General features: G+C 39.5%; 1 protein-coding gene and 1 non-coding gene across 2 annotated transcripts; one reads left to right on the top strand and one right to left on the bottom strand.

Annotated features, from left to right (window-relative positions):
• The first annotated feature begins 1368 nt into the window (after positions 1 to 1368).
• On the top strand, positions 1369 to 7889 carry fhdc3 (FH2 domain containing 3). The gene is made up of 12 exons (XM_063484717.1): positions 1369 to 1381; positions 1738 to 2120; positions 2393 to 2454; positions 4307 to 4409; positions 4638 to 4723; positions 5103 to 5203; positions 5313 to 5383; positions 5503 to 5610; positions 5824 to 5894; positions 6030 to 6147; positions 6243 to 6407; positions 6636 to 7889. The coding sequence occupies exons 1-12, from the start codon at positions 1369 to 1371 to the stop codon at positions 7671 to 7673; spliced, it is 2319 nt and encodes a 772-aa protein (XP_063340787.1). The 3' UTR covers positions 7674 to 7889.
• Positions 7890 to 10226: 2337 nt separating this feature from the next.
• trnaw-cca (transfer RNA tryptophan (anticodon CCA)) lies at positions 10227 to 10298 on the bottom strand. The gene has a single exon. It is a non-coding gene; the product is annotated as a tRNA-Trp (tRNA).
• Positions 10299 to 13175: the final 2877 nt, after the last annotated feature.

Below are 13175 nucleotides of genomic sequence, written 5' to 3'. Positions count from 1 at the left end.
AGTTAAGATTCTGTATAGTGTCAGAAAGGGGAATTTCACTGGTCCACCACACATAAGATCAAAGTGGGCTTCATATGGTCCGTGATGTAAAATGAATTTGACATCTCTGATGTAGACAAGATTATCCCTTGAATTTGGTCCCTTTTTAATGCTTGAATGATACAGAGGTCAGTGTTAAGTGGCTTAACAAGAACTGGACTGAATATGAGTGAAAAAGCAGCCAATGTCTAAAGAAAAACTTTGAAAACCCTTCAGAAAGTCTGGAAAATGTTTTGTCAAGCTCATTTTAAAACATCTGAAGAAAGTCTGGCTTCTTGGAAGTAAAATGTAACGAAATAAGGATGGGCTCAAGATATTTGAACAGTACTGTATATCATTCATGATGTCAATGTTCATAACACATCCTACAATTAACCTTACTGTTAGAACAGTCTGGGCCTTGTCGATGACCATCTCCTACCAATCTCCTTTATCTTTTCCCAGTGGGCGTTCCCACATGGAAATTGGCTTGTATTTGATTGGTGGAGGAGCTTCCCGCACCTGTGACTGCTGTTTGTCAGACTGCCTACGTTCAGCAAAGGAACGAGGTCAAAACGGAGTGACGAAAAAAAAAATCACGGTGAGTAAAATTGAAAGGAATGGTTATGATACAGTTAAAGAGCATTTTTGTAAATGTGTACGTCCATAAATAAAGTAACTGCGACTTTCACTGAATTCAACATCATTAATGTATTTTTTGAATTAGCTTTTCGCTGGCACTCAAAGACTACATGCAGGTGATTTGGTTATCTATTGGTTTGTAAAAGCATTAAAAAGCAGCTTTTTCCTCCTGACCACCTACGTAATGCCTAATGGGGAAAAAAACATGTTTAATAAATACACTTAACCTGTTTTAATACAGTTCTTCTTGGCGTTTGAAGCAATTAGGCTACCCATCTTCTCTCGCCTCCCCACAGAAGGGCGTTCCCTACTGTGGAGGAAAAATGAGTTGAATTTTAATTGGTGGAGACACCTGCACCTGGGACAGCTGTTCGTGATACACACTGCTGAGTATGTCCGAGCACGCGGCAGGATCACGTCAGAGGATTTGTTTAACAGCGACGTTTTAAAAGCAAAAGGTGAGTTAAATTAATGATTTCTTTTGTTTGTTTTTCACATAATGTACAGTTCCGTTACAGTGCCTCTCTCTTTCATCAAGCTGCCTTTTGTGACTAAGACTTAGTCTGATGTGTTAACGGCAAGCTGTTGGCAATTTTTACACTGTTTGCAGCTTACTTTTAGTCGCTTAGTTGCCAAGTGCGACTCTGGAAATTGTCAGAGTGGCTTTTCGCTTGTGACAACTTTTATATTCGACGGCTGAATGGGCTTATGTCACTACCAGGTAAGTTTTATAGTTAATTGCCGTTAGATCTGTTACAGCTTCCGCTTTTTTCTTTCTTTAAAATGAGAGTTAGTCCGCTTTTGCCCACTGATATTTGGTGTTGCGTGTTGGTGAGTTAGTTGGATAATTAAGGACAATATTTTATACATGAAGCAAAGGTTAATTGGACAAAATTTCTTTGATATTTTGCTGAATCACCAATTGACCCTCTCTCTATCTCATATATGGAATTATATTTTCCATCAGGTCTGAGTTGTCTGCTGCTGGACACTTCCATCATCTCTGGATTAGAGACAAACAGATGGAGGGAGTGCTGATTTTTAAATCGGCTTCTCTTCCCAACTGTTCACCTCCAGACTCGTCTTCTCTTCCTCTGTCAGCGCCTTCTGAGCCTCCTGCCATGCATGTTACAACTGTATCTCCAGTACCCCCTCCGCCTCCCCCACCACCCCCACCACTACCCCCTCCGCCACCTCTCCCACCTGTCCATTCCTCTCCTTTCGGGTCTCGCAACATTCAGAGACGTTCCATGAAAAAGCTGAACTGGGATACTATTCCCAGCCAGCGTGTCCTGGGCAAACTGAATGTGTGGACATCTAGTCGGCCCCAGAGGGACCTGGTGCTTGATATTCGGAGCATGGAGGAATTGTTCAGTCACGTAGACAAACGGGCCTCACTGTGCACTTCAACAAACCTGAAGAAATGTGATGGCACGGATCACCTTCCACAGGAGACTCAGGTAAAGGGTTCAGAGTACCTGATACAGATGCTCTAAATTATTATGGCCACAAAACACAGAAGGAACAAGCAAGGGAAGTGATTAACAGACATGGGAAGTAATTTTAGAAAAGTTCCACGCTAATCAAGTCCTGAGGGCAGAAGTGAAACTGTTCTGAAAGCATTTCAGCTTCCTCCAAAAGTATTTTGCCTTATAGTATAGATTATCCACTTTTCCTCTTATCTAAATATGTATTTTGTTTTTACATTTGTGTGTGACGTTGTTGTCTTTAGGTCACAATTCTCGACTCCAAAAGAAGTATGAATATCGGAATCTTCCTGAGGCATTTTAAGAGGTAATGATGTTGCTGAAGTGTAGCGATGCATGATACAGTGATGAAAAGAACTGCTTAAAAGTAAAAGAACATGATTAAAATGGCAGGGAAAGAGCACTGCAGTGCACCATTTGAAGAAAATAACACAACAAGAATTAAATTGTCTTTTAAATTGAGTAACTACAGGAAGTGGTGGTCGGGGCAGTGCTTTTAACATCAAACGCAGTCAGAAATACGGATCTTGACGCATGAGTCACTTCCGCTATGCTAATCATCTTCCAGCTGACAGGCTCTTTATCTTAGTCAACCATATGTAAATAAATGGAAATAAACTTTTAACCTTCATTTGAAAGGTGTTAGCACTAACAGTAAGGGCAATGCCTTTTTAAAAACTTTTATGACACACTTTAATATCTAAATTAGAGGGAAGCATACTGCAAAGTAAGTGAGGCTCAACAGAGATGATGGAACATGCTCGATGTGTTTGCTATGAGGGATTATCATCGTACTCACCTTCACACAGTTCACCTTTAACAAGTCCTCATTAGGTTTCTGTTCTGTGTTGCTGGGTGAGCTGTGTCATTGTGTGACTGCTGATTTTTGGGGCCCTCTGAGCAGTGATGAGTCACCTTTTGTTTTTGCACATGTACCTTTGTTTCCGAAATTATCACGCTGGCTAGCAGTTGGTGTCAGTTTGTTTCATATCAAGATGGTTGTCACCTTCAGACCAAAGTTCAATTGGCTCCCACTTTGAATAACAAATTACCGCTCAATGTCTGCCGGCAGCTAAATGCTGTAATGTCGTCAGCGTTACCATCTCAGTCAAATTAAAAGGGTTTCTGCTTTTGTCTGGTAGTGACTTCATAAAGCTATTTGTATGCTGTCATTTACTGCTATTGCACGTATACTATTAAGCATGCTGTAAAATCAGAAATTTGTCACATACAAAATTTTGACTACAAAACTTCCTAAATGCACAGTTTTAGTATTTCTATCAGTTATGGTCTACTGTTAGGACCTGAAGTATTTGAACAATTTTTATTTTTACTCCTAAATTGTGCGTAAAAAATGTTTGTATGGATGGAAGTGAATCATCCAAAATGGTTAACATTGGTGCTCCCCCGCCATCAAACATGAATGCATTATCTTTGTCAAACTCTTGAATTTAAGCTAAAAGTGTGCACTTTGCTCACATCCTTAGTGCTTTATTTATTATTACTTTTGTATTATGTATTTTTTTTTTCTTCTTTCCTTCTCATTGGTTTTTAGCTTCAGTTGGTTTCCAGACTGGGGGTTTGGTTAAGTTTTTCTATGGTTTGAAAATGTTTAGCTTTTGTTAGTTTCACTGTTAGTATTTTATTTACCAAGATTTAGGAAAATTAGTTACAGGTATTACAATACAGACAGACTTTCAAAGGCAGATGATTCTCAGTGTCAGACATCCAGTCTTGTCCCCCCAAAACCTTAGTCTTTATATTTGAACTACAATTTTTTTTTTTTTTAATTTGGTTTTTATTTGGGTTTTTTTTTCTTTCAGTTTTAGTTTAAAACCTTAGTGATGCAAAGAGGCTAAAGCTGAAAAGCTGTCAATGTCCAAATATTTATGGGCCTAACTGTGTATCTTAGTTACACTTGAAGGGTTTACAAACAGTGCTGCTGTAGAAGAAACTTCTCACCAGCAATGTGGATAACTGAGGGAAGCGAGTCTCTGTGGCTTTCACGTTGTCTTGAGATAAATGTAAACTAGTGGCAGCATGGAAAATGGAAACCTGCTATAACTCTACAGCACTGTATTTAATAGGTCACGCTGATATGGCGAGAACTGAGACAGATAATCTTCTTGTCACAGCTGTCTTTTTGTCTCCCTCCACAGGCCTGTGACAGAAATTGTGCAGGACATTTATCAAGGGAACTGGCTCCGGTTTGGAAATGGGAAGTTGAAAGAGCTCTGTAAGCTGCTGCCAGAGGAAAGCGAGGTAACAGCAGCTCCCACCATTGCTTCCCTCTTTTGTTTTTTTTAGCTTTGGTCATCTGTGGATAATATTAACTTAATGATTATTTAAAGTATTTTTACATAAGCACTGCCAGACTGAGTAGCCTTCTGAAATATAAATAATGTTACATCTTTTTCTTTGAGACGGTTAATTTATTACTTCCTGGCATGAATATTATCCTTTTTTACCGACACTCGTGTTAATGCACAGGTCAAACTGCTGATGTCGTTCAGTGGAAACCTTTCTGTTTTGGCTGAGGCTGACCAGTTTATGGTCCAGCTGGTCAAAGTACCAGGGTGCGTATGGAGTTTTCCAAAGCAAGGTTTTCAGTATTTATTTATTTATTTTTGTCCTTTTTGGGGTGGTGTAACTCACACATTTCTGAAATATTTGACTGCATATTAAGGAAATGTTGCTTGACATCTCAGATAAGCTTTGTTTGAAATATTTAAAAATGTGCCACATACCAGCTCTTTGATTCATAGAAACTGCTGACAGTTTAAACATAAACTGGATTGTTTGTCTTTTGTATGATGTAGTTTTATAATTCTGCCAATTTTCCATATGTCTAATTTTGAAGTGTTCACTTTATTGAGTGTGGAGAAACATTTTAATGGGTTTAGAAAAACAAAAAAATTACAACAGCCAATGCAGTTATTTGTTTCTTGCCTTTAGCTATGAGGAACGGTTGAAAATGATGGTGCTAAGGGAGGAATTTTTTCCTCTAATGGAGGAGGTGAAGAACTCAGTTGGCGTCATGTCCAAAGCAGCTAATGGTAATACTTTACACACATCCATTGAGCTGACATATCAAGTTCTACTAGAATTACACAACCTGTCTATTTTGATGGTTAAATTAAGTTTTCTTCCCCATTATTTTCTCAGAACTGTTGGACTGTGATGACCTCCACTCGGTCATTCGGCTGGTATTAAAAGCCGGGAACTACATGAATGCTGTTGGTATTTTTCTACACTGTTACACATTTAAGCTGGTGTTTTTTTTTTTGTTTTTTTTTTGTTTGTTTTTTCCCCAGGTCTTCATAGCTATTTTACTTATTGTTCATTTATTATTTAGGGTGGTCACAATTCCAATGTTATTGGCTTTAGGATGACCTCTCTGCTTAAGCTGGCAGACACAAAGGCCAACAAGCCGGGCATGAACCTCATGCACTACGTTGCCAAGGTGAGGAGGATCCTCGAAATGGAGGGATTCACATTTTGATTAAATTAAAATGAATGAATTTTGGGAAGATCTTTTGCTTATCTAAAAAGCTTTTAACTCTCACTAGTCAGCCCAGTTGACTGATGTTCTGTCATCCTCAGATCTAAACAGTTATTTAACAGATTTATCCTGCAGCATTATTTTTGTTTCTTACTCCTTATCTCTCACCCACAGCAAGCAGAATACATTGATTCTGAGTTACTGACCTTTCCCAACCAGCTTGAACATATTGGGATGGCATCAAGGTGGTTATCACTTCATATCTTGTCATTTCATTGTCAGTTTAATTGCTGTCACATCGTTTATTTATAGAAAATCGGTGAATAGTTCTGCACTGACGATGTCACTTTTTTTCCACAAATGTGCAAATGCTACCAAAGGATTTGTAAAGAGGAGGTCATCTCAGATTTTGAGAGGGAAGTCAAGAAGATCAAAGAAGTGAAATTGTACAGCAGCAGACATCCTGGCCTCGTACAACAAATGGAGACGTTTTTAATTGTAAAAATTTCTCTTCTTATTTGACTTTTTTTTTAAATGGCTCAATTTAAGATTGACTATTTTGTAATGTATAAAATCTCTGAATAACTTCTCAGAGGGCTGAGGCCAAGCTCGCAGAAGTGGAGTCCTCTCTCCAGGAGTTAAAATCTGTGAGCAATGCCGTTGCTGAATACTTCTGTGAAGACCCATCTACCTTTAAATTAGAGGAGTGCTGCTCTATTTTTCACTCATTTTGCAAGAGGTTTGACACTGCTGTACAGGTAAGAATGTAATTTTGTGCAATAAAATATTAACCAATGAAGATTCATCAGGGCAATAAATAAAACTTTGATTTTAAAGGTGTATTGTAATTCTCAAATTTTAAACCTGAGGATTTAATGTTGAGAACTTTGAATTGCCTTGAAATGCAAAACTGTGCTCTTGCACTGTCTTTGCATTATGCTGCTGAGTTGTATCTTCCTAAATATACCCTCTCTCCACTGTTTTAGGAAAACCGAGAGCGAGAGGAAGCAGAGCAGCGGCACAAGCGGAAGGAGAGCATGCGTATAGCACCCAAACGCCGATCCACAGCATCAGGACCCAACGGTGAGTCGTCAAGCCTGGAGTCGGCCCTGCACAACTTTCTGTCTACAGTCCCAGAAGGTTTGGCCAGATGCAGAAAGAATGCACTGCCCCCAATCGAAGGGTCACCCTCGGAGTGCTCTTCCCAGACTGATTCATCGGTAGAAACATCTGAGCAAAGTCCCCATTCTAACCAAGAGAGTCATAAGAAACCATTCCAAGCACAAAAAGAGGATAAAGACATGACAAAACTGGAAAACAAAGAAGCCGAGAAGATGGAAAAGATCTCTCTGAATGTGCTTTGCTACCAAAAAAGCACAAAAAGCCTCAACTGTGAGAGAGGTTCAGGTACTCCTTGTTATTTGCAAAGAGAGCAAGACACACTTGCTACCCCAAAAACACCTCGGCCTAGGACCAGAGACTACTTCTTTGCCAGCAATGGGGATGTGAGCTCCCCATGGACTATCCTGAGCCCTTTTACTTGCACTCAGAAAACCAGCCCGCAGAGAAACAGACCAGCCCACCAACGCAGGCTGTCATCCACATATGGTGGCGACAACCTTGATGATGGTGTGTGGAAGAGCGATGAGGGCAATGACGCACCCAAATCCATCAGTGAGACGTCTCGATCTAGGGGTTCTGGTTTTCTTCCTGAATGCCCCAATCGGAGAGGTTTGTCGCAGGGTACCACCTACAGGTCTCATTCTGTTGATGAAGCTGTGCAGTCCCCTCCATCTGGCTTCCGACTGGGAGACCTGCTGCAGAAACGCGCATCTCAAAGGTCATTCTCCTCTAGCTCAAGGACGGAAAGTGTAACAAAAGAGGAAACTGGAATTAGTAAGGCTGGGAATAATGCAGAAGGGCAGGTGAGCACCTCTGGATTTATATCCTTCTTCAGGCGTATTGGAGGCAGAAGCAAACCCGGTGATTTGGAAGAGCAAAATTTCAAAGGCTCAAGTACTTAATATAAGAATTTTTTGGAGATGGAAACCAAGCTTTGCCTTTTTTGTTAAACTGTCTGTCTTTTTTTTTTTTGTTATGGTTTTACCCTTCAGTGGAAACAAGGCAAACATGGACTTGCTTTGAACTGTGAAGGTTTTGATTTTTGAGAGTAACCACATTCAAAAATCGCAACAGGTTCCTCACTTTTTTGTCTTTTTTGTATTAAATAAAGGCTGACATTCTACCTTTTAAATTTTTATCTGTAATATTGGCTGTACTCTCAAATGGTAAATAACTTTTCAAATTAAATTGTTGTCTGATATACTGTTGTTGTGACTTTCTTGGATGTCTGACTGAGGGTAACTTCATCTTGGTGATACCTGCTCAGTTTCCAGTTAGCCTTTGACCTCATCTATTATTTCTTTAGTCCTTATTACTTAATGAGTAAGCCTTGGATTTGAGGTATATCAGTTATGCTTTTAGCTCACACAGTAGTCAGGGGCTCCTCCAGAATTGTTTCATAGGGTAGGCCATTTTGGGGCCACTAAAAATATTGGGGTCGCACACCACAAACAGAATTTCCAGTTTTGTTTCATTTTCAAATATAGGTTACTTGGAAAAATTTGGCAAAAGGAGAAAGTAAAGAATTGTATGCTCAGATAATTTCATAGTAAAGTTTATATTACTGAAAATTGGTACGGATTTTGAAATGCATAATTGTTTTAATTCTTTGACTCCCAATCATCACTTTAATGATTCTCAGCAGAGCTGAGCAGAAGCAGCTTAACTCCATTCTGGGAGACTGAATCTCAACTTAAAAGCAAACTTGTTTAGAAAAGACATGAGTATTCGATCATGTAAGAGTGTGAACTGTTGCCCGTCTCTACGTTGGCCCTGAGATGAAGCAGCTTTTCTGCAACCTTATTACCATATTAAAAACATAGGACAGTCTTGCCTGGGGGCCCAGTGCCCCTACTGCCCCCTCTTTGATGGGGCTCCTGACTGTAGTAACTAAAATGAGCCTTTGCTGAGGACACATTGCTGTTGATCTCCTCATGCTGTCCTGGTGTCTCTGCTCAGCAGTAGATAAGATTTTGGATAAAAAGAGGCATTCAGTGGTGTTGCTTGGGTTACAGGGTTTGTTTACAGCCATTTTGAGCTCACAGTATAATAATGCATCCTGGAACAAACTGCTTCATACAAGCTCCTTTCTGACTGTTCTTTGGCCTCCCACATCCATCCCTCCCACCAGCAAGTGCTCTGTGTGGACATTTGCGGTTGCCTGGCATTTCAAATTAAAGGGTAGAGTGAATAGGGAGTTTTGGAAAGATTTGGACTACTTGGTCTGACAAACTTGTGGCTATAAGCATGTAAAAAGCTCTTTTTGTCAGAGGTGCTTACTTTCAGAGCATAGGCTTCCATTAAGTGGAGATGAAATTAAAGGAGCGCTACATAAGCAGCAATTGGCCTGTCTGATGTAAAACTAGAGCTCCAGTGTACAATCGGACCATTGTGATAGACTGTTGAGCACAGTGAGTCTGTCTCATGTGAGTCAACTCCCTAGGACAAGAGGTGACCTGCTGTCTTAGCCAAGCTGCACTCTCACCAGGGCCATGCTAATGAACTGTTTGGAGTTTAGTGTGTCCCAGTGAAAGATGAGAAAGGAGGTGGGGAGGGGGAAACTTGGACTGAGAAGTGAGAGAGGGAGGGAGACTTTCAACTTGTTTTGTGATGAAGCATTTAAGCAGAGAGGAACATTTGAGAGGAGAGAGGGAGTCATTGTCTTTATAACACAGAAAACTAAAAGGGAATGTAGAGGACAACCGAGGAACACAAGACTTCCAGCCAATAAGGTGACTGCCCTGGATGTTTGTTTTGTTAAATGTGGAGACTGGAGTTTGGACCAAAAAGGTAGATAAACACTAAACATATTAATAGAATGCATTACAACATAATAGGAAAGTGATTTTAGTCTGTGGACAGGTGTTGTTTTAATTTATTCTGCTGAAAAATGTTTGTGTGTCTAGTGTAGTAATAGATACAGGAGTTAGACTGTTTGCAAAGTGCTCCATTTAGATTTGAGGTTGGACAGGAAAACCACGAAGAATCCACTCGTGATAAACTCAAGCGTGTTTCCAGAACAGCACATTAGACTTTAACCTTTAATGTGATTTAAAGTCAGGGATCCTCTGTGATGCACCTCTGCTTTACAGGGGAAAAGGAATGGTTAAGCTTTTCGGCTCTGGTGTCTAACCACGGGGAAACAGGACTGTGTTTCTGGTTGAAGACCTCCGTGGCTATCACCACATACGTGTACATTTTAATACACTGCTAAACTGATGTGAAGTTACTCCCTCAGGTTATGATGATTCATTCAGATTCGTTCAGATTTTTTAAACGTCAGATTAATAAAATTAACTGGACTCGCGTGGAGGTACTGTCGGTAGACGGTCAACGTAAACGCATTCTTAAAGGGATTAACACGTTCAGCGTTAAGACACCTTGGTTGTATTGTTTTTCCGCTATAATTGGCAAATTTAAGGCAAATTGCAAGCGTGTGAAAGAAGAAATAGATATGACCCCGACGTGATTTGAACACGCAACCTTCTGATCTGGAGTCAGACGCGCTACCGTTGCGCCACGAGGTCTCTGCGATGGCCAGCCAGACACCAGCAGTCATGTCGCTGTGTGTCGATGGTTACGTCTGCGCATTTTATTCCCCTGTCTATCCGCGCTGAACGTTTATCTCATTAATCACTAAGAAGTCGTTTCTTTATTGAAAGTTTCAGCGTGCTTCTCACATACCAAAATCATCGCATGTGTTTCACTTTGTAAATACTTTCAACCAAAAGCATTTACACCATAGCTGTTGTCTGATTTTACCAAAATTTGAGATCTCATGTACGATACTTTGTCGGTTTATGTTTTTTTTGCACAGCATGTACGTCCACCATATAAAACAATTCATCGATATCCATATTAAATATTGAACGCGTTGCAGGGTCCAAATCTTTCAGTAGATGGCGCAATTTATCCGAGGTTAATCATAGGGTGCCAAGCCACAGAGGAATCCACAAAATAAAAGTTTTAAAATTCATGCTTTTGACAAAAGTAATGCAATCTATGGTGAAGTGCACGTGACATATTGTGTTGTTGAACTCTACACAATCTAAAGGAGTGGGTGTAAATTAATCGCTCAAACGTAATGTCGAAGGTGCTTGGTTTGTTTGCTTTGAGTTATGCGGGTTTGCTGCTAATCCCGGCTATTCTCTATCCAGGGGGAAAATAATTTTGGACACTTACCTGCTGTCATTTATTAGCAGCCGGATTGTACATTGCAAAATGGATGGGTAAGTACATACAATTCATATAACAACTTATTTTGTGTATGTGTGTGTGTTTTCCCCTTTGACCCTTTTTGTTTTTATTTTTATCATCACTATATTTTTTTAAATGTTCTGATACATCATTTGTTGTCATCACTGTAACCCAAAACAGTCATATCCATTAGTCACATATAAATAAGCCTGCACAGGGCTGAAAGTGGTTACTCACATTAGGCTGTTCGCTGGTGAGATGGGTGTTAGCATCAGGGAGCTCCAGCAGTGCAGGGCTCATTGATTAACTGGGTAAATGTCAGTGTTGGAGCATGCAATTAATATTAATATCTTCTCTGGTAATTTATTTTTTATTGCAACTTCAAAGGCAAATTTACTTTCAGTCATTTTTGATTTCATTTTAGAAGCAGCACTATTGACAGAGAGGACATGTTTTGCATGTCTATTAAAGTATCCATCACATAGCTGGTTTTGCACAGAAATTCTCGCTTAATATGAAGATATGCATGCCTAGATTGACCAACCCAATAAACTGAACGTAGAGCAAACACTGTGACGTGTGCAAGCTGAGAGGCAGTCTGAAGTTTTCATATCTAACTTACAAATAAAAACACAATAAATTGTGCATGTTACCAGATTGTCGTTTAGACCAAATGTTTTATATTTCCAACACTCTCGCTGAGTAAATACGATAAAGACAAAAAGAAGCTTTTGTTTGTTCTTATGGCCTCATGCAGTGGTCTTTATATTCTCTAGTTGTCTGGCAACAACCTTTGGTTTTAGTTTGGGAATCTTATGCATGTCTTTTAGGCTTCACTTTAGAGTATCCATAAAGTGGTATGCCTTTTTTGAGCCATAACCAACAGTTTTAGCTGTTGTTATCCAATTATGGCACACACATACTGATCACACTTCACACCATATTTTCCCTGTGTGCAAAACTGAAAAATAACTCTATAAAAAAGCCAAATAAGAATATAATAGTTTCATTTTCTATGTGGTAGTTTCCATCATATTACCAAAATCTGGAAAGGTTGTGACTTTTTGGTGACTTGTAACTTTCCCTGATAAGTATAGCACTAGACAGGGCGACCTTCTTCTGGCTATAATAAAAGGCCATCCCTTAATATACTCTGGGTAATAGTCAGACTTCAGAAAAGTGTATGTTCTTCAAAGCCAACCAGTCAAAATGCGGGACATTGGCTCAAGATGTAGTTTAGGGGGACAAGGAATAAAAATGTTGTGTTGCTCCACATAAAAAGGGACCCTAGGCATGCCTGTTGATGTGTATTTGTTTTGTTATTGGACAACACAAAAAGACTTATGCCACATGTCACAATTCCTCTTGTTGCTGTGAGGCAAAACAAACAACAACAAAAAAACACTACTAAAAAATAGTACTGAATGAACTTCATTGGCTCCCAGTACAGTATAGAATTACCTTTCATTTTATTAGTTAATAAAGCCCCCAATGGTTTGCCCTAGGGGCATATCTACTGTGGTGGCATGTGCCACCCTAAAATCTCTTGCCATCGATAGTGCCACAGTAGTTTTGGATATTAATCAAAATAAGCTGGCATTAGGACTTTGAGCATAGCTACAACTGAGACCTATAATTGTGTAAGAGCACATTTTGAATTAATTTTGTGAGCAATTCATATTTCAACAAGGTCACATTTTTTTTATGTAACTGAAATGTTTACTATTATTTGGGCTAAATGGAGGAAAGATACAGACTATGTTTATATGAAACATGTGTATACCTGCTGCAGTTGATGTATTTTAACCATATGTAGTACATTTTACAGAATGTAATACTTGGATATGTGTGACGAAATGGCTTTGATTTTGCCGTCCCATCTGATTTCCATGCCACCCTTGTGTCACCCTAAAAAAGTTCCTCTAGATCTGCCCCTGGTCGGCCTCACAGTAGATTTCTGACGTGCTCACTCTTCCTAACCCAGTCAGAGCTCTAAGGTCATCTGGCTTTTAACTGTTTCCAGTATTAGCTCCAGGTGTGCTGAAGGTGCTTTCAGTTAATTGTGGTTCAGTTCTTTGGAACAAACCTGGAGACATGAGATAGGATACAATATACTTTACTGTCCCCTTAGGCAAATTTGTTGTGGACTTAAGTGCTGTTATAGGAGCTGCTTTTAAAGAAAGGAGAAATAATCAATAGATTAAAAA

Source organism: Pelmatolapia mariae, linkage group LG10_11, assembly GCF_036321145.2.
Source record: "Pelmatolapia mariae isolate MD_Pm_ZW linkage group LG10_11, Pm_UMD_F_2, whole genome shotgun sequence".
Classification (NCBI taxonomy): Eukaryota; Metazoa; Chordata; class Actinopteri; order Cichliformes; family Cichlidae; genus Pelmatolapia; species Pelmatolapia mariae.
Note: the sequence above shows the minus strand (reverse complement) of the source record. Positions and strands in the feature narration are given on the sequence as shown.